Source organism: Athene noctua, chromosome Z (genome assembly GCF_965140245.1).
Source record: "Athene noctua chromosome Z, bAthNoc1.hap1.1, whole genome shotgun sequence".
In the NCBI taxonomy this organism is placed as follows: Eukaryota; Metazoa; Chordata; class Aves; order Strigiformes; family Strigidae; genus Athene; species Athene noctua.
Window position 1 is genome coordinate 72,446,223 of NC_134077.1, and position 25,724 is coordinate 72,471,946.

At 41.7% G+C, this 25,724-nt stretch overlaps 1 protein-coding gene across 3 annotated transcripts in view; it reads left to right on the plus strand.

Annotated features, from left to right (window-relative positions):
- The first annotated feature begins 4,677 nt into the window (after positions 1–4,677).
- The window catches only part of FCHO2 (FCH and mu domain containing endocytic adaptor 2), a 110,412-nt gene continuing 89,365 nt past the window's right edge, over positions 4,678–25,724 (plus strand). For all 3 annotated transcript variants that reach the window (XM_074933287.1, XM_074933288.1, XM_074933289.1), the window contains exons 1-4: positions 4,678–4,762; positions 18,692–18,783; positions 24,156–24,230; positions 25,568–25,709. In XM_074933287.1, the coding sequence (XP_074789388.1) occupies positions 4,733–4,762; positions 18,692–18,783; positions 24,156–24,230; positions 25,568–25,709 (339 nt within the window). In that variant the 5' untranslated portion in view covers positions 4,678–4,732. The remainder of the gene's footprint in view (positions 4,763–18,691; positions 18,784–24,155; positions 24,231–25,567; positions 25,710–25,724) is intronic.

A 25,724-nucleotide genomic window follows, 5' to 3' on the forward strand; every position in this document is an offset into this window, starting at 1 on the left:
AAAAAAAAAGGTACTGTTTTACAACTGAATTCTGAGGTGGTATTTTTCTTCCCAGAACCTCATCTTAACACAAGAAATCTTTTGGTGTATTCCTTTAACTTTATCTCAAAAAGAAATTGAGTCATCTAATGTGGGGGTTTTTTTCTCCTTAACACATTGAGGGTCATTGTCTTGCATATAAATTTTTCATTCTGAAATGTACATGTTCAAATAAACATCTTGGAACCATGTCCAAAACAACCCCAGGTGTGTAAATATGTGCACCTTTTCCTTCTAGCTTTTGAAATACTTTGGAAGAACAGGTGAATCCCATGAGAAAAGTAAGAATTAAGGTATTCATTTTCTTCATTTACATACCTTAGTTTAAGGGGGTAAGATAGTTGCATTGCTTTCTCCAGTACTCTGCCATAAAAAGATGTAGCTAGTGTAGTTTTGCTTATCCCCGCCCTCCTTATTGAAGGCCTTACACGCCAAAACTGCTGTTGTCTTTGGGCCAAAACCAGATGGAAGCCAGAACCTTAGACCACAGGTCTCATTTGTTGTAAGCATTTACTCATATGTGTAACTGTTTCTCAGTCCATAAAATGGCAGTGTTTAACAGGTGGTTGTTGTGCAAATAATTGCCCAGTGTAATAACTCAGGAGTTGTTTGTCTAATTAAGAACCATAGGCATCTAGGCTACTTGTATTTCTTTCAAAAAAGCCCAAACCTCAGTATCTTAATTTCAAATTTGGCAGAAATAACAGGATGTTACTTGATGTGTGTGGAGACAAGAGGCCCTCTAAATCATTACTAATTTAAGTCCGCACATCTTCATAAGCAGCAAGACTTTAAGAGTTTTATCAAGGTGGAAAGGACACTGTGAAGTTCATGTCTGTCTTTCAGCCATTTGAGCTGGTGGCTGCCATTAGTAAGCACTAGTGTGTGTGTGTATATATATATATGAAAGTAGTGAAGAATCAGAAGTAAGAATTCTTTTTCACACAGCATGACTGCTGCCCAAATGCAGACCATTCACTGCCCCACCCTGCTCATACTGCCATTCTGATCTTTAATGTGCAATCCTAATTAAGTACCTGTATAACGAAATTGTTTTACTGCTCACAATATTTGAAGTACCTGCTTCTTACCTGGACAGCTAAAAAAATCTGTCCAGACTAATATTTTATTTACTGTCTTTCATAACTTGTTTCCAAGCCTTTGCACTGCCTCTTTATTAGTACAGTAACAATTATAAACTCTGTTTGGTTAAATTAAGAACACAAGCACCGTTTATTCCACCATGCTGTACTAAGAATACTTTTCTAAGATACCATGTAATCTTACAGCTTAGCTTTAGACCCTCCTACCACTAGTTACCTTTTCTGTTTCTGTCGTAAATTATAACCAGAGTGGAGAAGATCTTTTGTGATCCAGACACCACATCTTGCTTATGTGGTAGGTGCTGTGGAGCACTCTGGTACTATGTGAAGTTATACAATCAGAGCTTGCTCTTCTAAATACTTCAGGTTGGTTTGATTTTCATTGAATTCAGATGCTTTAAATACTTTAGTCTTTTTTCATTTATGTTATTTTTTACTAGTTGACTGCAAATAACAGCTTCAAATTCACTGACGTTTTAGGCATCTACCTGCAAATATGTGTATACAATGTCAAATATATCGATACATCAACAATATAATTCAGCTAACCATTGGATGTGTTCTTGACATTATTACAGCGTAATAATTTATAATGTTATTTCCCCATCTTACATAGAATATAGATGAAAAAACTCAGTATGGTGTTCCTGTAGTAATGCACTTCCTGAATATATTAGCAATCTCCCAGAATTTTTCATGTAAGGATGAAGTGTGACTGGAAGTGGTCACAATGGAATCTACAACCATTAAACTATTCCAGTTTGTCATTACTAATGTTCACCAACGCTTTCCAATCCTTACATTTGATTGAAGGTTGATTTGGTGAAACATGCTGCTGGCAGCAACAGAGCAGAAGAATAATAAAGGTGGAGTATTGGCACCAAGTGACTCACTGTGAAACAATGCTGTTGGGTTCATAATTTGAGTAATTGAAATAATGAATGGGATGTGATCAAGCTTGGTGACCAGATCAATAGAAGCGTGCATTTAAGTATACAGTGAGTCAGATGATGCAGCCTAATGGAACACATCATTCCAGAGATGTTGAAAACGGTGTCGTTAAAGCTTGGTGTAAATCTTCAACAGAACAGACAAATCATTACTAACTTTGAAAGAACTCCAATGAGGTATTGCACAAGTTGGAAAAAATTCAGTTGATTTCTTACTGCAATGTGGCTATCTATGACTCTGTGTGTGAGTAATTTTGTTTATCTTAAACTCAGAAAAGACGTTAGAAACATCCAACCAACCCAGAAGTGTAGTAAAGGCCATAATCTCACCAGTGATCTCTCACCAGACCACAACCTGAGTTTGTGCATATATTTCAGAAAAGGGCCTAGCATGTCTTAAGATAGTGTTGGAGAATTCCCAATACCCCTTGAATAAATTATTCCAAGTTAACTGTATTTGCTGCTAACTTTATAATTTCTTTCTCCTAGCCAGCTTTTTTTTCCCGAGCTATTCCAGCTTTAAATTCTGTCCATGGGATTTCATTACACTTTTTGTACATAAAGGCTGCAATAAATGTCTAGTCATGAATGTAAGGTGTAGGTCATGAGCAAGTGAATTAATAAACCTCTGGGTAATGTCTGCAGGTGTTCAGGCACAATTGCTTGGTTAGAACATAATCCTGGTGTTTTTAAATCCTACAGTTTAGTGACAGTACTTACCGACCTTAAATGACTCTCGAAAGTGGTTTAGCTAACAATTCACTCTGTCTTCTTTTTCCTCCTCTTTTGTTCTCCACCATAGTGGTAAACAGCTCTGGCATTTTTTATCTCCTTCTGGTGCTCATAATCTTCAGAACCTCAGTTGGCAGTAAAAATTCCTGTTTACCTATCAAAAATCTTTGTTTAGTTCTTTTAAAGGAAGGAAGAAAATGCATTTTTCAAGGCATCCTCAATCTGGTATATGAAATATAGATATGATATATAAAATGGCTCCACCTCAATCTACTTCTTCAGGTTGTCTTTAAAATGCAATGTTAGGTTATCTATTTTACTTGAATCAGTTTCTTACTCATTTTTAATTTATAAAGAGCTTTAAATATCAACTAGCTCTTTGGCAGTTCATTATGATATTAAGTAATGTAATAATCTGAATTATTTGGGGCAATTATTTGGAATCTTTATTAAATTTACATTAGCACATTCAGTTGTAGGTTCATGTGTCAAGGGTTTTACTAATAATTGAATGTAGTTATTTTACCTGGAGTTCATAATCCATTTTCAAATGGCTTAGTCATAAGGCAAACTTACTATAGATAAAAATATAATATACAATCTTTATTTTTCAGTCATATTAATGTCTGTAGTCTAGATGCACTGTATCTTTAGTATCATATTTAACAAGTTCTTTCAAGTAACAACTTAGTGTATATAATACCATATCTCAGATGATCTACACCCTTTAAAAGAACTGAGTGTTGGAATAAAGTTAGTATTAACACTTATAAACCAGAAGCTGAAAATGTGGGAGGATGGTTAAATTGAGATAGAGAGAGCAAACAGGAATGTTTTTCTGAGAGGGAACTCTGAGCTAAATACTTCTTTCATGAGTATGCAACACATTAACGTCAAATGGCATTATTTTTCAAAAACTAGGATTATACTCATGAAGCGTAACCATTAACTGGTACCTAGTACTTTACAGAACAAAGGCCAAAGGATGTCAGTATTAAGGCGGAGGCAGGTGAGATTTTTCAAACGACAGGGTTTCCATCAAGTGTTAAGGGAGGACCTTGAACACCCCCTATAGAGTATCAGCTTCCTACTTTTCGTATGTTGGATAAAGCTTTGTGCTGACAAAAGCGTTGATGAAGTCTGGATAAAGCACTTACTACATGTATGTGTAGAGCAAAGAGCTGCAGCCCCTCACAGTGCTTAGACCTGGCTCTGTTTTCAGCCAATGATGAAAACCTAACCGCTCTCCTGGGCAACGAATCATCTCACTAAGATAGGACGGGAACTGTTTGGGGTTCCCAAAAGAGCCCGGTGGTGCCGACTCTGCCATCAACAACGTATTAGGGTGCTCTCACTCAGAAGCAGCGCTGGAGACACAGACTGGCCACGGACGGCCCGTGAGGGGCCCTGCGCTCTGGTCCAGTAACGGCTCCCTGGACCACCCCTTCAGAGCGACATAACCAGCGCGGCCACACTGGCTAACGCCCCGCACACATCTCAGGAAGGCTCTGACACCGACCTGCCCGTGAAGAGGGAGGGCCGGCGTAAGCAGTTTCTCCAGACTCCGGCTCCCGGCCGGCGGCCGCCCGGGCCCCGGCGGCGGGAACAGGGCCCCAGGCAGGGCCGCCCCGCCCCCCCCCCCCCCCCCCCCCCCGCAGCGGCGGCGCCTCCTCGCGCGTGCCCTTCCGGCGGGGGGCGGGGCGAAGAGCGGGCTCCGCGCCTGCGCAGAGGCGCCGCCGGCGGTCGGCGGCTGGGCGCGTGCGCGGGGCCGGTCCGCGCGGAAGGAGGCGGGGGCGCCGCCACGGGAAGGGCGGGGCGCGCGCGGCGGCGCTCGCTTCTTCCGTCGCGTCTGCGGCGGCAGAGGCGGCCGGGGCCGGGCTCGGCGGCGGCTGGGGCGGCGGCGGGGCGATGATGGCGTACTTCGTGGAGAGCTTCTGGGTAGGGAAGCGCCGTGGGCCGATTCCGCCGCGCCGCGGGTGGAACGGGCAGGGCAGGGCACGGTGCAGCCGGCGTCCCCTCTGCGGGAGCAGCCTCGGCTCTTACGCCACCCCCGGGACTGGGCCGGGGCCTTGCGGCGGGAGGACGGGGGCCGGCGCTCCCCGGCGTCCGCCGCGGCTGGCTTGGGCCGGGCTGGGCCGCGGGGGAAGCGGGTACCTGCCCGCCGCGGGGCGAGGGGAGCACCGCGCCCTGCCCCTGCCCGGCTCTCCGCCTCGGGGGTCCGTGCGCCGGGCTCCGCTGGGGAGAGGGCGGGCTGGTCGCCGTGGGGGCGCGGGGCCGGGGGATGCGGGGACAGGAGCGGGAGACCCAGTGCTCGGGAGTCTGTCGCCGGCACCGTGGTGCGTGGATGCGGCTGGGGCTGCAGCCCGGTCTCTCTTCGTTAAGCCTCCCGAACAGCGCAGTTGTTCGGGGAAATAGCACCCACGGTAACAACAGTTGTATCATGCAAACCAAAGCTGCGCCTCGGAGCTCGGTGCTTTTGTACCGACAGCTCGTCTGCCTGCCTGTCGGAAGACACGGCCAGCTAAGGAAACAACAGACTTCCCAGTCGGTTTGAGAAACAGTTTTATCAGTCATCTCTGCCCAGGTATATATGGTTTTAAGTGGATAGATTCAGATGGAGAAAGAATTAAAATATGGATTTGGATTGTTATTCAGATTCATATGAGGTTAAAACTTGTTTTCATTGTGACTGTAGCTGATCTGAAACATTAAAATAATTGTCCTTGTAATCATTGGACTGTTTACAATGTTGCTACTTCTTTGCATGTTTAATTTATAATTTGCATCTCTCTCTACCATTTAATAGGGGAAACAGAAAAATGGTTATATGTTGAAACTGGAAAAAAAAAAAAAGAAAGTATCTTGTAGATGTATGCTTTTTCTGTATAAGTAACAGTTTTCCATAAAGTTTAGACAAAACTGATTTTACAAACACAACATACTATTCTTGAATACAAAGCATAGCTCAAGCCAGGTTTCATGTTTTGTTTGCAGCACTGTGTTTAATTTTGACTCTGAGTTTTGCTTTCAACAGAATACTAGCGTTTAATGAAACAAGGTTTGGGGCCCCCAGCATAAGAAGGGCATGGACCTGATTGAACAGGTCCAGAGAAGGACATGAAGGTGATCGGGGGGCTGAAGCATCTCCTGTGTGAGGACAGGCTGAGAGAGTTCAGGTTGTAGTCTGGAGAAAAGAAGGTTCCGGGGAGACCTTATAGCAGCCTTCCAGCACCTAAAGGGGGCCCACAGTAAAGATGGGGAGGGACTCTTTATCAGGGTCTGTGGTGATAGGATGAGAGGTAACGGTTTTAAACTGAAAGAGGGTAGATTTAGTTTAGATGTAACAAAAAAATTCTTTCCTGTGAGGGTGGTGAGACCCTGGCACAGGTTGCCCAGAGAAGCTGTGGCTGCCCCCTCCCTGGCAGTGTTCAAGGCCAGGTTGGACAGGGCTTTGGGCAACCTGGTCTAGTGGAAGGTGTCCCTGCCCATGGCAGGGGGGTTGGACTAAATGATCTTCAAGGCCTCTTCCAACCCAAACCATTCTGTGATTCTAAGATTTTAGATTTGCTCTCTTGGCATACAGATCTGCTTCATTTGAAGCCTTAGTGTGGGAGATCAGTATTAATCTACTATGTGGATTTTTTTTATCTTTCATAAAAATAATATTTAAATTAATATAAGAAGTTGTGTTTTCATTGGAAAATTTACTACCTCCTCCTAAGATTAAAATAAAATAGAAGGTTTTTTTATTCAGCTATCTCGACTAAAATCAGACACTTTTACATTTGACTATGGTATGTACTATGGTATGTTCATTTAACTGTTTTTCTGATCAATTACAGTTTATACTGTAGTAAGTCAGTAATTTTGTTAAATCGGTGAAGGCAGTGGGCCAGTCCCACACACTCTGTTTCCCTGTCTTTGCATTCAGAAATGCTTCCAGCAAACACGAGGTAGTAGACATCTACCCAAACTTCCCATTCTCACTTCTGCTCTACAAAGTCTCTGCCTTATAGCTCTGTTGGCAAAACTTAGAGTGTTCATCTGCAGTGAGTGCCCCAAGAAGGAGGTTTTCTTGTATTGGTGCAGGTTTTTCTCCTACTTACAAAAATTACACAAACTAGGGCAACAAAGTGTATTCTTTTTTTGTCTTGCAGTGATGACAAAGACATTAGCACAGTGTGAAATTTGCAAAACTGGACTGAGAAACCAAGTAATACCATGGACAGGGTTTTATTTTGTATGAAAGGAAAATAAAAGGGAATAGGAACTGTTCCTTCTTTGCGGTTGTGGGTAAATGTCTTTCAAGGTTAACTGTAGTGTCTAAACATGGTGGATTTTTAAAGTCAGAAAATACTGGGTTTCTGTATATCCTCACAATCAAGCATAAGTTACAGGTTTGTGCATTTTGAATTATGAGGCTTCTCCATTTCTACCAACTTTTCAGAATAGCTCATTGTTCAGAATTGTTACTGCATTGCTTTGAAAGACTTGGGATACTATCTATATATGCTTTGAAATGTGGTGAGAAAGTTAAGATGGAAATTAGAAGATTGTTGTTAAAATGCACTGAATGCACAATGACTAAAAATAACAAAGATAAGTCCATAAGTAGAAAGAAAGGTGGTATTGTGTAGAACTTTGGAAGAATTGTCTTCTGTTTCTTGCTTTTGCCTTGCCTGTCTAGGTAACACCAGGCAAAATGTTTTTTATCACCTATGGAATGCGATAATGATACTTTCTAAATCACTGACATGAAAATTAATCTGAAATATAATTAATATTTAATTATCTGATGTACATGCTGTCAAATGCAGCTCAAATTGTGCATTGGAAATGAAAGTCTGGATCTTGAGCTGTAGGATGCTCCTGATTTGCAAATTTGCTGTAATTGATGGAAAAAGACATCTGAAACTTGAGGGACTTAGCTGATTTCTTCAGAAAAGGGGAGTGGTATATATGTGAACACGAATCAATTTCTTACACACTATTTAGGTTGCTGTCTTTTAAGAACTTCCTAAAAGTGCCCATGTAAACAAAACAAATTGAAGCTTCTTTATTGTAATAGTCTTGAATCTTATCATGAGACTTTGATTTTCCCACTGCTTTTAAAAGTGTTTTCATAGTTGGAATTTTTTTGTTAGAGAATGTAAGAAAAATGGATGTGTTATAGACCTGCCATCAGTTGTCTGCTTCTAAGAGGTCACTGAGAGGTAAACAAGACTGTTTTCATGATGTGTGAAATTGAAGTACAGAGGCCTGTACTGTCACTTGAAGAATTTTACTATCACTTAAAAAATGTAGAGGTCTGCTAATAGAGCACAGCACTCTAGCACAGCAGTTTTCAAAGTCAGTAGGATACAGTTACTTTTTTGTGGTAAGAAAAACTATGAACTGGTAGTACAGGCTATAAATGGCTTTGATTCTTATGACTGAGCTTTTGGCATTCAAGTCACATGGCCAAACATTCCCAACTACTAATTAGGATGTTGTCATAAAACATTGGGTTCTTGCTGCTATGTATATGCTACATCAAAAAACAATTATGTAATTTAAAGGGAACACTTCCGTATATTCACTATATGTAGCAACATTTTGTCACTTTTGAGTACACTCATGCTGGTACAGTAGAATAAAAAATGTTCATTATCATTGACTTACTGTTTTCTTAATACTGCTTAGGAAGTGTTTGTTCTGCTGATTAAGGATACCAGTTAAACTCGGACACCAGAGTGAAAAGAGTAGGCATATTTTACTGGTGATAACCAATGTAACAGTGTAATACAGAAAACATGCAGCAAGAAAAAGCAGAATAGTGCACTTAAAGCAGCAAACAGGAAAAACCAGGATAGTGCATTAAATCATTACTACACGAGAGAGAGAATGGAGATTAAGAAAAATACATCACCACTTGCATATATTATCATCACCCAGCCCCGCAGTGGCTGGGCAGCCCCGGTCACAGCGAGGGTTTGCAGAGCCTGTCCCGGCAAGGGGGAAATCCTACGCGGTGCCTCCACCCGTAGGTGAGGCTGCCAAAGTCGCTGCAAACGGGCCCAGCACTATAGACCAGAGATCGACAGGCCAGAAGAGCTGGCACCTTTGTTTTGAGCAGAAAATTTCTGGTTTCATTCTCCTGTTGGATTCCACCCAAAGCCTGGCCAGGTCTTGTTGGGGAGAACCAAGGGAGTTTCTGACAAGGCCAGATACTTGGGTTCTCAGCCTTGAACAGGCTAAACAAGGAAAGTTGGAGACATTCTCTCCTCACTACTGATCATATTTTGTCTAAGCTGCATCTTTCACTAGCGAGTTTACATACTTTGTTCATGATTACACACTAAGTTAGCAGCTTTGGCTTGGGGCCTATTGTTCAGGCTTCAGTATTTCAATACTTTTTACATCAGAATAGGTGGTTTGTTATAACTTAGTACAATACCTACTAGCACAATGGTTTTCAGTTGTAAAATATACAGGATTCATCTATAGGTCAACTCTGGCTTGGACTGGTTGTCCAAGCCTTAGCACTTCAGTGTTGCATAAGCTTTCACATTGTATTTAAACTGACTGGTGCAGGTGATACTTAATTGTAAGTCTATGAAACGATGTCAAGTCAACAAAAATAAACCACTTCTAAGCCAGTTAGTGTTTATTCATTAATTGTTTTAAATTTATTTGGTTAAACTGTTGGATGTTCTGTGCATAGGTGAAACTGGTCTCTCTGTAAAACTGTGCTTGGTAACTCTGAAAGTCCTGGGATAAAAAACGTGTTTAAATTGGCTTTGACAAATTCCTTTTATCTTTTTAATCACTTGTATTAATGTAGCTTTTGAGAAAGGAATCCTCCTCACAGCCATTCTTTTCAAGATCTTTTGTAACATTTAAGGACTGGTGAGTCCAGGGGTAATAATTTTAGCTTTGTGAAGAGGCTTGCTCTAGTAAATGGAAGATGTATTGTCTTATGGAGTTACGTGATATGAGTGACACTGAGCCTTGTCCTGCTTCCACCTGGAGTTCCATTCATGTGTTTACACAGTGCTACTCTTCTGTTTGGCATACAGTTGGATGCTCAGTTTTAGAAGCACTGTTGTGCAGTATTTGCTTAGTCTCCTTCCTCTACATGTGTGCATCCAGCATCAGTTGGCAATTTTCCATCTTTTTGTTCAAAAAATATTTTTCATTATCTAGATATAGATGAAAAGATGACCCTCCTGGTATGCATAGAGCTTCTTTGGAGCTGATCTTTCTTTAATTTATTGAAGCGGGAAGAAGGAAATTGAAGCTGATGGTTGCTTTTGTGTTCAAACTTGTCAGACCTTTCAGAATTGAAGAAGACACGTTGCCCGTGTAAGCATCAGATGGCTGCTTTTTTCCATGTTTTGATGCTCGCTATTTTCTGTAGCTCTTTCACACAGAAATTAAAATTTACCGATAGCATTACGGTGTTATATTTTTGAAAGCTAGCTAATCACAGGAGTGTATTCTTGTATACAGGGCCCGTTAAATTAAGTAAGTGCCTAGGTGGAAAGGATGAGACATGCGGCTTATTTGAAAGTGCAAGAAGGAGTAACAGTTTATAGAAAATGACGGAGTTTTTCAGAGCATCTGAAATGAGTTTGTGTATCCATGGAGTTAGGAAAATTTATGTTGCTTTACTTCTTTAAAATGTTTCTCCTTTTTGAGTGAAAGAAGTCAGCAGTACAAATGGACAAGCCATAATGAATAGTATATGTCTTTCTAAGTTTGCGGGTAAAGAAAAGATTGATTTTGGTTAGTATTTGGAACTTGCATTTTAGAATTGCAGGGGTGAACACCCAGTCTCTATTGTGCTGTTGTTGTAAAATTTGTATGTTAATTGTTAAAATGGGATATCTTTTAAGCTGCATAAGTCAAATCTTATATTTGCTGAACAGTTGTACCTAGTTTCAGCAAATACTGAACTTCACCTATATATGAGGGAGTTGTGCTCCCCTCCCATTTATAGATTGCCTACCATTACTACTTTGCATATTGGTGCAACTCTGGATTTTTTTTTGTTAGTTTTTTTACCAAAAAGACTTTGATGCCATTAGGATTTATCTGTATTGGGATTCTTGCATGCATAATCTGTTGATCAGGGGTGTGATTTTTCCATACTTGTATCAGATAGAGAATCTCAAGCAATAATTTAAGTGTAAAACTAGCTGTAGGACAGCTTCTTTGGATCTGACCAAAGCAAGAGGCAGAGGACACAATTTTTTTTATCCTCACCCAAAAAACTGAAGTGATTCTATTTCCCACATTCATTCTTTTCTAGTCTTTTCCTGTTTAACTTCTACGTAACAAGAGGGGAGCTTTGTTGTTCATATTTCATTGAAATAGCATGTTTGCCAAAGGCACCTGTAAGTTTTAACTAGGATTTGGGAACAATTTGGTGATGGTCCACTTTTCCTTTTATGACAATTTGAAGTAAACTGGAGACCTAAACTTTTTTATGGTTAAAAAGAAATCCTGTGGTTAAGTTGCAGTACCACTTCCAAATGTAGCAGTTTAAATATTCGTCCGCCTGTTTCCCAGAGAATATGTTGTGGGTTTGGTAGGCTATTTTAAAAAGGGGATTAGGCAGGTTATGACTTAAGTAGTTTATAATAAAAAGTACAGTTTTCTTACTCTGTTTCATTTCTTCTTTTTAATGCGGTGATGTGGTCATGTTCAAAGGCTTGAAGGAATGATTGTGCATGCTTAACCACTCCTAATGTGTGTTATAAAAGCATAGGTTGAAATGACAGTAATTCACTTATTGTCAGATGTTTCTTTGCTTGCTAAACTTAGTTAGAAAAAGTCAAACATTATCTTCTGTCATCAAGTTTGACCAGAGTCAAAATATGTTTTAAGAACTGCATGTGTCTTTTACTGTCTCATATGCTTATTTTTGCTGTAGAAACAGTATCTCCAGCTGTCCTTTTCTTGCTTCTCACACTAGCTAAACAAGTAGTATGTATCTTACCAGCCATGGGAACTTCAGAGTCGCCTTAATAATAGAGAAGTACTTTATATTGGGCAAAAAGACAGTGCTCTAACAGAGTATTAACTTTTTACACTAATAGAGATTAATGTTGAACATTTTTAGTACAAAGTGGACAGAACCTGCTTTCATACAATTTGATTAGAAACATAGGAAATAAATACTGCTGCAGATTGCCCAGAAATTTCTGACTACTTTACCAAATGTAGGTTTTAAATTCATAACCGTGTTTACGTGCAACAAACTGATTCTTAAAAATTTTCACTGTCTATTAAGTAGTTCAGTAAAACAGAGTTCCTGTAATCTGTTTCCTGTTATGCACAAGTCATGGAAATGCTGAATCCTGACTTCACATTTGCTGACAGAGTTACTTTCATTTCCATGAGACCATCACTGCAGTTAGTCCTTGATGAAGGGAAATAGAAGGTCTGTCTGCCCTCACTTTGCAGGACTTAATTTATTTTGTATGCAAAGTTGGTCAGTAATGCCTCATTATAGGCTTTTTTAAGTGAAGCATTTACTTGTGTTTGAAGTCGTGTCTCCTCTTATGGCTGCCTGTCAGGGGACATCTATACTCTATACAAAAAAGAGCTCTCTTATGGCAGTGTCAAATGGGGAACCTCAACAAGAACACCAGCTTCTGAAGGAAGAGTTTTGTTAGCTCAAGGGAAGAAGGAGAAAACTGCTGATGAATTTCCAAGTAATTAAATGGAGCCTGTATGGAGAGGGGGCCACTTACACTTTGCATTCTCATACATAGTTTTACAGTTGTTTTCTGTTGAGTGATGATGGGATCATCCCCAACAGATGGTGTTTTACATGCAAAATTACATTAGAATGGTCTTTCAAACTGATCTGCAAGTCTGTTGCGTAGAACCTGGTGTTACACATGACCACAGAGGATCCTCTTTCTCCAAGATGAAACTTCTAGAAGAATCTGCGTCTGACTTCACTGTCTGTCTGTCATAGCAGTGGATGGTAAATGCTTCTGAATGTAAATGAAAAGTCTTATCAGTTCCCTCTGCTATGTGCTGCATTTGTTTGTTTTTAAGCAGGCCAGTACTGGACTTCTAGTGATCCCAGCTATTACTGTTCCCACCGGGAAGGAGCGGGGAAAAGCACTTAATGAAGAAAAATTGGCTAGACACACACATTCCATGTACAGTACATGGAAATACATACAGTACATGGAAATACAATGGAGGGGAGAGGCAGTGTTAAGGAAAACCAACCAAAATACAGATAAACAGTGTTGATGGCATATGTGCATGTAGGAGCATACATGCTTGGCTTTTTGTAAATTGAACTACTTTTCCTCTTAGCCACAGCATACATCTCTGTCTTTATCCTAAATACAGAGCCCTAACTCTAATTCTTGTTGTTTGAATTATTTGAGCTACTTTTCATGAACATAACTACTGAATGAAAGAATTGTGGATAGGCTGTATAGCTTTTCCTAAGCAGAAAAATGTCTGCTCTGTGCACTGACATACCATACTTAATTTGACATAAGTATGATTATGTATCTAAACAGAAGTAGAAGATAAAGTAATTTATAGAATTGTCATCAGGTCAGTCATCAGAACTATTCATCATGTAATTTATTGAACAGTATTGCAGTCTAGATCTTTGTACTTATAGGTAGAGCCGGATATTGGCAAGGCAGGCTACATCTGACATTATATTCACAAGTGAAAACATGTCTTTTAATTGTGCCAAGCTTAAACCACGCAGACTCTCAAATCTGGGAGCCTGCTTTGGACTTGCTGCTTTGTTTAAATCTTAATATATTTTTCACATAGCCTCTTAGCTTCTGATAACTACTGATAATGTATAAAAGATGTGGCTTTCGGGGGACTTTTTCTTAATTGAGGACTTTTTCTTAATTGAGGAAAGTATCTGTTCTGTTCCTCTGTTGTGCTTTCTGCTATTCAATGTGAAGTCATGAATGACAGTAGGACTGATTAGAAAACTTCATTTAAGTGGAAAAATGAGTTCCTTTGCAGTGACTTTCAGTTATAGTTAGGGAACAAGGTGATGATGAGAATTGGTTGTTCTGGCTCATTCCATTCTCTAAAGGTTCACAAAGTTATATTTCTGATCGTTTATCAGCCTTCAGGAAGGCTGCAGCCAGAGGCTGGGTCATGGCTGTGCTACCCTTCCTGTATTTCTAAGCTGGCAGGAAATTTGTGGAGCTCCAGTGTAGAAAAGTGCCCATTAAAGCTCCCATTATGAAAAGTTCAGAAGCAGTCTGTGTTCAACACATTTTGATCTATGTGTTGGTTTTGCTAGAAGAAACACCTCAAAGAGAGGGGAGAGAACATTTCACAAAGGAGAATATTTTTTTTTTTTTTTTTTCTGGAATAAATGCTTAATACTTGTCAGTGTTTATCTCCAATTTTGATTACAGTAACAACTTTGGAGTAGTTAAATAAGAATTTTATTTTGTATTCTAATTGAAAATATTGGTGAGGTCTTAATTATAGTTATTCTGGTGTTTTTGTAATGTGATGGGATTCAGGGTTTAGATTGTGTAAATACAAAAAGTTAGTAAGCCACCTATAAGTGCACCAGTACTCAAAATTATTGTGGGCTTCAAACTACAAGGAAAAATAGTTAGATAAGAGTGAAAGGGGAGTGAAAATGTTTAACTAGTTTAGACTAGTACTTGAAAGAGTAATACATTTAAAAAAAATAAATTACATTTCACAGAATCATACAGGTTGGAAAAGACCTTGAAGATCATCAAGTCCAACCACTAACCTAACACTGACAGTTCCCAACTACACCATGTCCCTCAGCGCTATGTCAATTCGACTCTTAAACACCTCCAGGGATGGGGACTCCACCACCTCCCTGGGCAGCACATTCCAACGCCCAACAACCCCTTCTGGAAAGAAATGCTTCCTAATATCCAATCTAAACCTTCCCTGGTGCAACTTGAGGCCATTCCCTCTTGTCCTGTCACTTGTTACTTGGTTCAAGAGACTCATCCCCAGCTCTCTGCACCCTCCTTTCAGGGAGCTGTAGAGGGCAATGAGGTCTCCCCTCAGCCTCCTCTTCTCCAGACTAAACCCCCCCAGTTCCCTCAGCTGCTCCTCGTATGACCTGTGCTCCAGACCCTGCACCAGCTCCGTTGCCCTTCTCTGGACACGCTCGAGTCATTCAATGTCCTTTTTGGAGTGAGGGGCCCAAAACTGAACCCAGACGTCGAGGTGCGGCCTCACCAGTGCCCAGTACAGGGGTCAGATCCCTTCCCTGTCCCTGCTGGCCACGCTATTGCTGACACAAGCCAGGATGCCATTGGCCTTCTTGGCCCCCTGGGCACACTGCTGGCTCCTGTGCAGCCAGCTGTCAGTCAACACCCCCAGTCCCTCTCTGACTGGCAGCTCTCCAGCCACTCCTCCCCAAGCCTGTAGCGCTGCTGGGGGTTGTTGTGGCCCAAGGGCAGCCCCCGGCATTTGCCCTTAGTGACACTCACACAGTTGGCCTCAGCCCATGGCTCCAGCCTGTCCAGGTCTCTCTGCAGAGCCTCCCTGCCCTCGAGCAGATCAACACTCCCACCCAACTTGGGGTCATCTGCAAACTGACTGAGGGTGCACTCGATCCCCTCCTCTAGATCATCAATAAAGGGGTTAAACAGGAGTGGCCCCGAAACTGAGCCCTGGGGGACACCACTCGTGACCGGCGCCAACTGGATTTAACTCCCTTCACCACAACTCTCTGGGCCCGGCCCTCCTGACAGTTTTTTCCCCAGCAAAGCGTGTGCTCATCCAAGCATTGAACAGCCAGTTTCACCAGGAGAATGCTGTGGGAAACGGTGTCAAAGGCCTTGCTAGAGTCAAGGTAGGCAACATCCACAGCCTTTCCCTCACCCAATAAGCAGGTCGCCCTGTTGTAGAAGGAGATCAGGTTTGTCAAGCAGGACCTGCCTTTCATAAACCCATGCTGACTGGGCCTGAGCATCTGGTTGTCCCGCATGTGTTGTGCGATGGCACTCAGGATGAGCTGTTCAGGCACCGAAGTCAAGCTGACAGGCCTGTAATTTCCCGGATCATCCTTCCGACCCTTCTTATAGATGGGTGTCATATTGGCCAATTTCTAATCTGTTGGGACCTCCCCGGTCAGCCGGGACTGCTGGTAAATGATGGAAAGTGGCTTGGCGAGCACCCCAGCCAGCTCCTTCAGCACCCTCGGGTGTATCATATCCTGGTATATGTCCATGTGATGCAGGAGGTCACTGACTCTCTCCTCCTGGAACGCAGTGGAGTCGTTCTCCCAGTCTCTGTCTTCTGACTGAGGAGGCTGGATTCTCTCATTACAACTAGTTTTGTTATTAAAGACAGGCAAAGAAGGCATTAAGCACCTCAGCCTTTTCCTCATCACTTGTTACCATGTTTCCTCCTGTGTCTAGCAGGGGATGGAGGCTCTCCCTGGTCTTTGTTTTGCTGTTGACATACTTATCAAACATTTCTTGTTGTCCTTGACTGCTGAAGCCGGATTAATTTCTGTCTGGGCTTTGGACCTCCTGATTTTCACCCTGCACAGCCTCACAGCATCTTTGTAATCACTGTGAGGGGCTAGCCCCTTCTTCCAAAGGCTGAAAACTCTCCCTGAGTTGCAGCCAAAGCTCCCTGTTTAGCCAGGGTGGTCTTCTCTGATGCTGGCATCACTTACAGCACCTGGGGACAGCCAGCTCCTGTGACATTAAGACTTTCTTCTTAAAGAGTGCCCAGCCTTCCTGAACCCCTATACTCTTCAGGACCATTTCCCAAGAGATTCTGTCAAACAGGTTTATTTCCTACTAATTGGTGTTCTTATTCTTCTTTTGTCTTGCAAACATATAAAAACCTTACTTTGTAGCTGGTCCTTCTAGAGTCCACTGTATTTTCATGTATTTAATTTAGTTCTGCTTGTACTTTTTACAGACCTTTCTTCATTGTACTTACGTTAAACTGATCTGCATTTTGATAAAATTTTTCAGGTTACAACTTACAGCAACCTTGAGAACTGTGATTTTTATAGGTTTGTTTTCTTTTTGTTAGTTTGGCTTTATGTTCCCTGATGCTTGGAAGAAGTAGAGCAAATAATGCTGATTTGTAATCTGAATCAGATTGCCTTCAGTTGTCTGTTATTTGTAAATTTTAGTGTCTATGTGTGATGTCCTTTAAGGTGACTTGCTATATTTTTTACTGATGTGTTATCTAGTGTAGTTAACACTTAACAGAATTGGGCCTACTGCTATGGCCGCTGCGAAGTTCTTCGGTCCACCTGTGGCTGCTTCCACTGAGTTAAGATAGCAGATCCTTCTTGCTTCCACCTCTTCCGCTGAGCAGTGCAGCTGTTTGTGTCCTCACAGTGATCTGGATCATTGATCTTTATTTTTGTTTGCCAGCTTTATTTTTCATCTGTATAATTTCCTTGATCAGGTGCACCTTATGGATACACAAACAAATTTTTCCAGAACAGAAAGAACAGAAGTGTTTGGAGGGGTCTATGACCAAATCCTCAGGCTTCTCTCACTGCAGATGTAGAGCTGCCATTCTGAAAAGTCCAGGATTTTCAAGGTCCTTGAAAGCCTTCAGAGGAGAGCAGCAAATCTGGTGAAAGGGGCAGAAGGCATGTCCTCTAAGGAGTAGCTGAGCACTCTGGGTTTGTGTGGTTTGGAGAAAAAGAGCTGAGGGATAACCTCATCACTCTCTGCAGCTTCCTGGGGAGGCAAGGTGGAGAGGGAGGTGCTGAGCTCTTCTCCCTGGGATCCAATGGTAGGACAGATGGGAATGGTTCAAAGCTGGACCAGGCAAGGTTTGAACTGGACACTGGAAAGCATTTCTTTACCAAGAGAGTGATCAAACACAAACAGGCTTCCTAGAGAGGTGGTCAGTGCCCCAAGGCTGCCAATGCGTAAGAGGTATTTGGACATGCTTTAACTTCAGGTCAGTGCTGGAGTGGTCAAGCAGTTGGACTAGATGATTGTTGTAGGTCCCTTCCAACTGAAATATTCCATTCAATCCTTCTTTCCCTTCCACTCTAAACATGCATGCAGTTTTCCTGAGGGTGTGCTTCTGCGTCTTTTGTAGCAGCAGTATTATGGATCTGAAGCTTTTGGAAGCAAGAAGGGGAATGGATGTTGGACAGGAGAAGCTTTATAGTAGCAGTGCTATTATTACGCTGTTCCTTAATTCACCTTCTTTTAATTTCTATTGTTAGTCATCTCCTGTCCAGAGGAAGTTCACCATGGTGCCAGAGGTGATAAGCTGGCTGAGTTTATTAATGCAGTGTCTCAGTTTTAATGGTGAGGTACACCTTACTCACTGAAAAATGTTTTAAGTTTCAAAACTAAATTTAAAAATAAAAGGGAAGCTACCTGAGAAGGCAGAGATTAGTGATTTTTTTAACCAGTTTTAAAGAAAACAGAGGAAGATACATTAAGCGTGAAGAACTGGGGAAGTGGGATATCCAGTGATCCCAAAGTGTGAATTTTAGTTCATAGAAAATAATGAATGTATGAGAAAATTAAGAGAGAGTACAATATTAAGTATGTATTTATTAAGACGGAAAGTGAAAGAATACAAAAAATCTAGAATACAAGAAATCTCGAAAAGAAATGTCTTTGAATATAGCCTAGAAATATGAAATAAAGGAATTGTCATTAGAAGGGTAGTAGTAGCTGCTGAGGTGATGAGGGTTTGTTTTACATGAGGGGATTGAAGGGAACTAACAGCAGTTGGTAAAAAGATGAAGCATTAGAAATCATTCACTTTATGGAACTCAATCAGTTACTAAAATGTAGGCTTTATATTTGGTTCTGTAATTGCTTTAGAGTGTTGTGTTTCATAGTTCTACTTCCTTTTTACTGTCTTTAGGGGGAAAGGAACAATGGCTTTGATGTCCTCTATCACAACATGAAACATGGACATTTGTCAACAAAAGACTTAGCAGACTTTATAAGAGAGAGGTAAGTATTCATCCTTGGTAATCCTGGATCTTTAATATACTGTTTGTGGGTTTTATTTAAGTTTATTGTTATGTTTAACAGTAACATGCAAAATATGTAAAAATCAATGAGGATTTTAAAATTTCTCTTAATATCCTGCAAGAATATCTAGGTTTATTCCATCCACTTAGAACTGAATGGTGACTCTTAAGCATCAATTAAGAACAAGCTTCTAATTTTTCAGGTTTGAATTTAAAAAAAAAAAGAGTAAAAAGTTAGAAGTGTCATATTAGGTGTCCAGCAGTTTATTAATCCCAATTCTTCATCATGTTTGGAAGAAAACCAATAATTTAAAGTAGCCAAAATCATCAGTCTCACAAAGTTTTTGACTACAGAGATGGAATTAGTGTATTAGCAACTGCTAGTATGATCTTAAAAAATATATACTTTCAAATGAAGATGTTGAGAAACTAGGTTTGTTAATGAAAAGGAAGTGATAAATAGGAACAAGAAAATAATATGAAGAAAATAACACATTCTCTGTGGGATGGAAGGGACAGAACTGAAATCTGCATATGTGAAAAATTCCAAAAAAGATGACCTAGTGCTGTATTTAGTTCTTCTTTGTGAAAGAAAACTGCTGATGCTGTGTTGAACATAAGAATTTTCATTTTGGACAAAACTAATTGTATGTCTGCTTCAGAATTTTGTCTTATTTCAGTTACTGACACCACATGACATACAGAAAAAACTTGTATGAGATTGATTGAGGACCTGTTTCAGTGAGGGTTTCTTGCAGTAAAAGCTATACAGAAAACCAGCTTTTGTTTTCTGGAATTTTTCATTAAAATTTCAGTCTTTTACTGAACACAGTACTGCAGGTGGGGTCTCAGTGAGAGTGGAGTAGAGGGGCAGAATCCCCTCCCTTGACCTGCTGACCACACGTCTCTTGATGCAGCCCAGGACACAGTTGGCTTTCTGGACTGTGGGTGCATGTTGTTGGCTTATAGTCAATTTTCCATCCACTAATGCCCCCAAGTCCTTTTCTGCAGAGCTGCTCTCAATCTGGTCATCATTGTCCAGCCTGTATTTGTGCTTGGGATTGCCCTGACCCATGTGCAGGACCTTGTACCTTGTTGAACTTCATGAGGTTCTCACAGGCCCACCTCTCAAGCCTGCCCAAGTCCCTCTGGATGCCATCCCTTCCCTCCAGCGTGTCGACTGCACCACACAGCTTGGTGTTGTTTGTGAACTTGCTGAGGATGCACTCAATGCCACTGTCCGTGTTGCAAATAAAGATGTTAAACAGCACTGGCCCCAGCACTGACGCCTAATGCCACTCATAGCTGTTTTCCACTAAGACATTGAGCTGTTGAGTGCAACTCTTGAGTGCAACTGTCTAGTCACTTCCTTATCCACTGAGTGGGCCATCCCTCAAATCCACGTCTCTCTGTTGTGCTTTAAGCCCAGAGAGCAACTGAGCACCACACAGCTACTTGCTCACTCCTCCACCTGGTGGGGTTCAGGGAATCAAGACAAAGACAGGGAGGGATGGCTCACCAAATATGGTCACAGGCAAAAGACAGACTTGATTTGGGAAAAAAGGAAAATTTAATTTGAGCAGATAGAGCTTCTATCAGCTTCAGAGTACGTGAGAAATATGGTCATATCTTAAAAAAAACCCACCTTCTCCCCACCCTTCCCTTCTTCCCAGGCTCAGCTTTGCTCCTGGTTTCTCTACCTCCTCCCCAACAGTGACTCAGGGGATGGGGGATGCGATCAATTCATCACTTCTTTCTGACATACCTTCCTCCTCAGGGGGAGGACTCCTCATGCTTTTCTGCTCCAGAGTGGAGTCCCTGCCATGGGAGACAGTCCTCCACAAACTGCAATGTGAGTCCTTCCCATGAGCTGTAGGTCTTCATGAATTGCTCCAGCGTGGGTCACTTACATGGGCTGCAGTTCTGCCAGCAACAGACTGCTCCAGTGCAGGCTTCCTTCCCTCTGAGTCCCAGCCTTCTTTGGGTGCAGCCACCTGCTCCAGAATGGGGTCCTCCATGGGCTTCAGGTGGGCATCTGCTCTACCGCTGATCTCCAGGGGCTGCAGGGCACAGCCTGCCTCACCATGATCTTCACCACAGGGTGTAGAGGAATATCTGCTCTGCACACCTCCCCCTCCTCCTTCTTCTTCACAGATCTTGGTATCTGCATAAGTGTTTTTCTCACTCCTCTCTCTGCTGCAGGTTCCCCTTCTTAAATATGTTATCACAGAGGCTCAACTGCCATTGCTGATTGGCTTGGCCTTGGCCAGAGTTGGGTCCAACTTGGAGCCCAGGGAGGTTCTAGCAAGTGTCTCACAGGAACCTCCCGTGTAGCCCCTCCCTGCTACCAAAACCCCGCCACACACAAACCCAATACATTCTCCAATTTAGAGACAAGGATGTCATGTGGGACAGTGTCAGATGCTTTGCAGAAGTCCAGGTAGACGACATCAGCTGCTCTTCCCTTATTCACACTGTAATCCTGTCACAGAACACCACCCAGTTTGTCAGCCACGATTTGCCCTTAGTGAAGCCATGTTGACTGTCACAATTACCTTCTTATTTCTCATGTGCTCTAGGATGTTTTCCAGGAGGATCCGCTCCCATGATCTTGCCAGGCACAGAGGTGAGACTGACTGGCCTGTAGTTCCCCAGGTCATCCTTTTTACCCTTCTTTAAAAACGAGGATTATGTTTCCCCTTTTCTAGTCAGCGGGAACTTCACCAAACTGCCACAGCTTCTCAAATATGATGGATAGTGGCTTAGCCACTCCATCTACCACTTCCCTCAGTATCCATGGATGCATCTCATCAGGTCCTATGGAACTGTGCACCTTCAGGTTCTTTACATGATCTCGAACCTGATCAGAATTCTCCTACAGTGGGTGGTTCTTCATTCTCCCAGTTCCCACCTTTACCTTCTATGTCTTAGGCAGTGTGGCTGGAGCCCTTGCTGGTGAAGACTGAGACAAGCAAGTCATTGAGTACCTCAGCCTTCTCCATGTCCCGGGTAACGAGATCTCCCTTTTCCTTCCAGAGAGGGCCCACATTTTCCCTCATCTTCCTTTTATCTTCATCATATCTATAGAAGCTTTTCTTGTTGCCCTTGATATCCCTGGCCAGGTTAAATTCTATCAGCGTTTTCACCTTCCTAACCTGACCCCTGGCTGCTACAGTCTCTCTATATTTGTCCGTCCTTCCACCCTCTGTAGACTTCCTTTTTATATTTAAGCTTGTCCAGGAGCTACTTGTTCATCCCTTCAGGTCTCCTGCTGTTTTTACCTGACTTCCTCTTTGTCAGGATGCATCACTCCTGAGCTTGGGGCAGGTGATCCCTGAGTATTAACTAGCTTTCTTGGGCCCCTCTTTCCTCCAGGGCTTTATCCCATGCTATTCTGCCTAACAAGCAGATTCCTGAAGAGGCCAAAGCCTGCTCTCCTGAAGTCCAAGGTCATGAGCTTGCTGTGCACCCTCCTCACTGCCCTAAGGATCCTGAACTCCACCTTTTCATGGTCATGCAGCCGAGGCTGCCCTTGAGCTTCACATTTCCCACCAGCCCCTCCTTGTTGGTGAGAACAAGGTCCAGGATAGCACCTCTCCTGGTTGGCTTCTCTGTCACTTGGAGAAGGAAGTTACCATCAGTGCATTCCAGGAACCTCCTGGATTGCTTATGCCCTGCTGTGCTGTCCCTCCAACAGATATTGAGGTGGTTGAAGTCCCCCATGAGGACCTGGGCTTGTGAATGTGAGGCTGTTCCTATCTGTTGAAGAGGGCCTCATCTGCTCAGGCTTCCTGGTTGGGTGGCCTGTAGCAGACCCCCACTATAATGTCACCTGTCCCTGCCCTCCCACTTTGATTCTGACCCACAGTCAGCTCTCAGTTGGCTCCTCATCCATCCCCAGGCAGGGCTCCACGCACTCCAGCTGGTCACTGACAGAGGGTGACATATCCTCCTCATCTCCCCTGCCTGTCCTTCTTAAGGAGCCTGTATCCTTCCATTCCAACACTCCAGTCATGGGAGCCATCCCACCATGTCCCCGTGATGCCAGTAACATTGTAGTCCTGCAAGTGTGTGCACATCTCTAGCTCCTCTTGTGTATTCCCCATGCATTTGCATAGAGGCATTTAAGTTGGGTCCCCAGTGAAGCTGACTTACTCGCTGGAACTCCCCCGTGCTGCTCTTCAAGTGCTTTCTTGCTGACCTGTGATTCCTTTTCAGGCTCTGGGCATTCACCACTGACACCAGCATCAGGTTGGTAGGAGTGGGATGGACTGAGGTTCACCCAGGTAGCCGAATCCTTGGCTGTGGCACCAGTCCTATAACCAATTGTTGATTTGCTGGAATCGGCTGGCCCTTTCAGACCCCTTCCCTTTGACCAGGAGGATTGATGAGAAAACTGCCTGTGCTCCAGCATCCCTTACAGCTATTCCCAGGGCTCTGTAATCCTCCTTGATACTGCTCAGACTGCTCCTGGCTGTATCATTGGTGCCCACATAAAAAAACAGCAGTAGATAATAATGTATAATAAATAGTGTGTATCTTTGCCTTAGTTATAGGAGGATGAGGACGATTGATGTGGGAAGGACTGCTATTCCGTGGCAATTGCCCCAGCAGAGACTTTAAGGAGGAAATCTTTACTGACTCTTGGATTTTAAATTGCCAAAAGACAAATAAAATTGTGGGGTTGAGTGCAAGAAAATATAATTAAACTTTATACAGGGAAGAGGTTTTACAAAATAAATTAAAATGCATTGAGACTTTAAAAATTAGTATAAACAGTAAATTACAATACTTTTCCTTGCATGTTATTTCACTGTTTTCCAAACTCAAACATCACTATACAAAGAACTTAAACAAAAAAACACCCCCCCTAACAAAAAGACAAGTCAAGACCCCATTTTATTCAATTTGACTGCTCAGTAAGCATTGTTTGTTAATTTTAATGTTTTCATTGCAAATACATTTTATTCTGTTGCTCTGTAACTCTCTGATGTTTAGACAGTGCTAGCCAGGTGATTGTTATGTCACTTTGTTCTGACTGTTACTAAAGAATGTAAAGGCAGAGGGAAACATCAGAGAGTATAGAAAGAAGTAGTTATCTTTTTCAAGTCTTAAGTCCCTAGGTTTTACTTGTTTCTGTTCCCTGCAACATTCTGTCACAGGGTTCTTAGATCTTTTTATTTTTTAAATATACTTCTGTGACTTTGCATATAGCTTTTGAGGGGGTCGTTAAAATGGAGTAATTTTCACCTAAATTAAAAAGTTCTCTGTTTGCGCCTTTAGAATGCATATTCATCTGTCTTTAAATATCTTCAAAATTTCGATTATGCTTTTCATGGCTTTCTTTGACAGGGCTACAATAGAGGAGGCATATTCAAGGTCAATGACAAAACTAGCCAAATCAGCAAGCAATTACACACAACTTGGGTAAGTAATTGTACATATGAGAGAAATAGGTAACTTCATAAATGTTAAAGGGTCAAGTTTGATTCTGAATATTTTATTGATGATGTTGGCGGTAACATAACTTTGCCACCTTTAAAAATTATGTTAGTTCTTCGGTAATCATGCAAAATATCATGCAGCTATGACAAAAACAAAGATAGTACAGTTCTTTATTCACAATTTAAAAAAACACAAAGCCCGAACATGGAGAGACTGTCTGTTCCTCTGTGTTTAAGGTTGAGTTCTTTTCAGATATAATAAAGAATGTGACTTTCTGTTCTGTGCTCCCAAACCTGTGGTAATTATTCCGAAGAGAGAACATATGGTCAGCAAATGTGGCAATAGATTTATTTATTTATATTATTTCTGCTTTCTGAAGTGTTACCTCTGTCTTCAGAGATGTTAAGAATGGCACTTTTCAGTAGAGTTATTCTATAGTTTAATTAAAGTTTTATACAAGGGTATCTTTTAAAAAACTGGAATGATTAATGTGTGTTTTTTCATTAGAAACATTATGCCGGTGAGAACTTAGACTTCTTAGATGACACTAGATTTTTTTATCTGTAGTAATTACAGCTAGAAATGTGGGGAGCTTTCATCAGTGGGTAATTTGATACCATTTGTTGCTACTCTCCAAAGGTTCTGTATCTGCATGTTAGTTTGAACACTGATGCTTTAAAGACGATGTATAATATTGATTTTTCAGCAGCATTAACCAGGAAACTGAGGTGTCAGAGTATCTTTAGAATAGCTGAAGAAGTCCATTCAACATAGAAATCCAAATCAGAGGAATGACCTATCCCTCACCTTCCTTTGCCATATGGTTAATCTCTATTAATCAATAAATCCCTTTTAGTGGCAGAGCATCTTTGCTAGGATTTTTTTCTGGCATCTTGTGGCTGTAATGATGTAAGACAACTAGAAACTTAACTAACCAAATAATTTCTGATATGCTTACTCAAGCATACACATAAAACCACTTCTATACATTGAATTATTTTCAGCTGCTCTTGCATCATCTTTAGGAATACCACTTGGCATTGTTGTGCGCTGCTGATAATATTAATGAGTAAAACACAGCAAAGTTCACTTAGAGTCAGTACAGGTGAAACATAAAGCATGGAGAAATAAGTAGATAGGATTCCAAGTACATTTGAAACCTATTCAGAATTTCTAGCAGTTGGGGCTTTTTTTGTTTCAGTTTTAGGAACACAAGTGAACTTTTATAAACTTGTCAATTATACTGTAACACTATTTTAAAAAATTACAGCTAACTAAAGGGAAACATTAACATTTAATTTTTTTTTTCCTCTATCTAGGACATTTGCACCAGTTTGGGATGTTTTCAAAACCTCGACAGAAAAACTAGCAAGCTGTCACTTGGATCTTGTGCGGAGATTGCAAGAGCTAATAAAAGAAGTTCATAAGTACGGAGATGAACAAATCAAAGCTTATAAAAAGGTTATTAATTTTCTT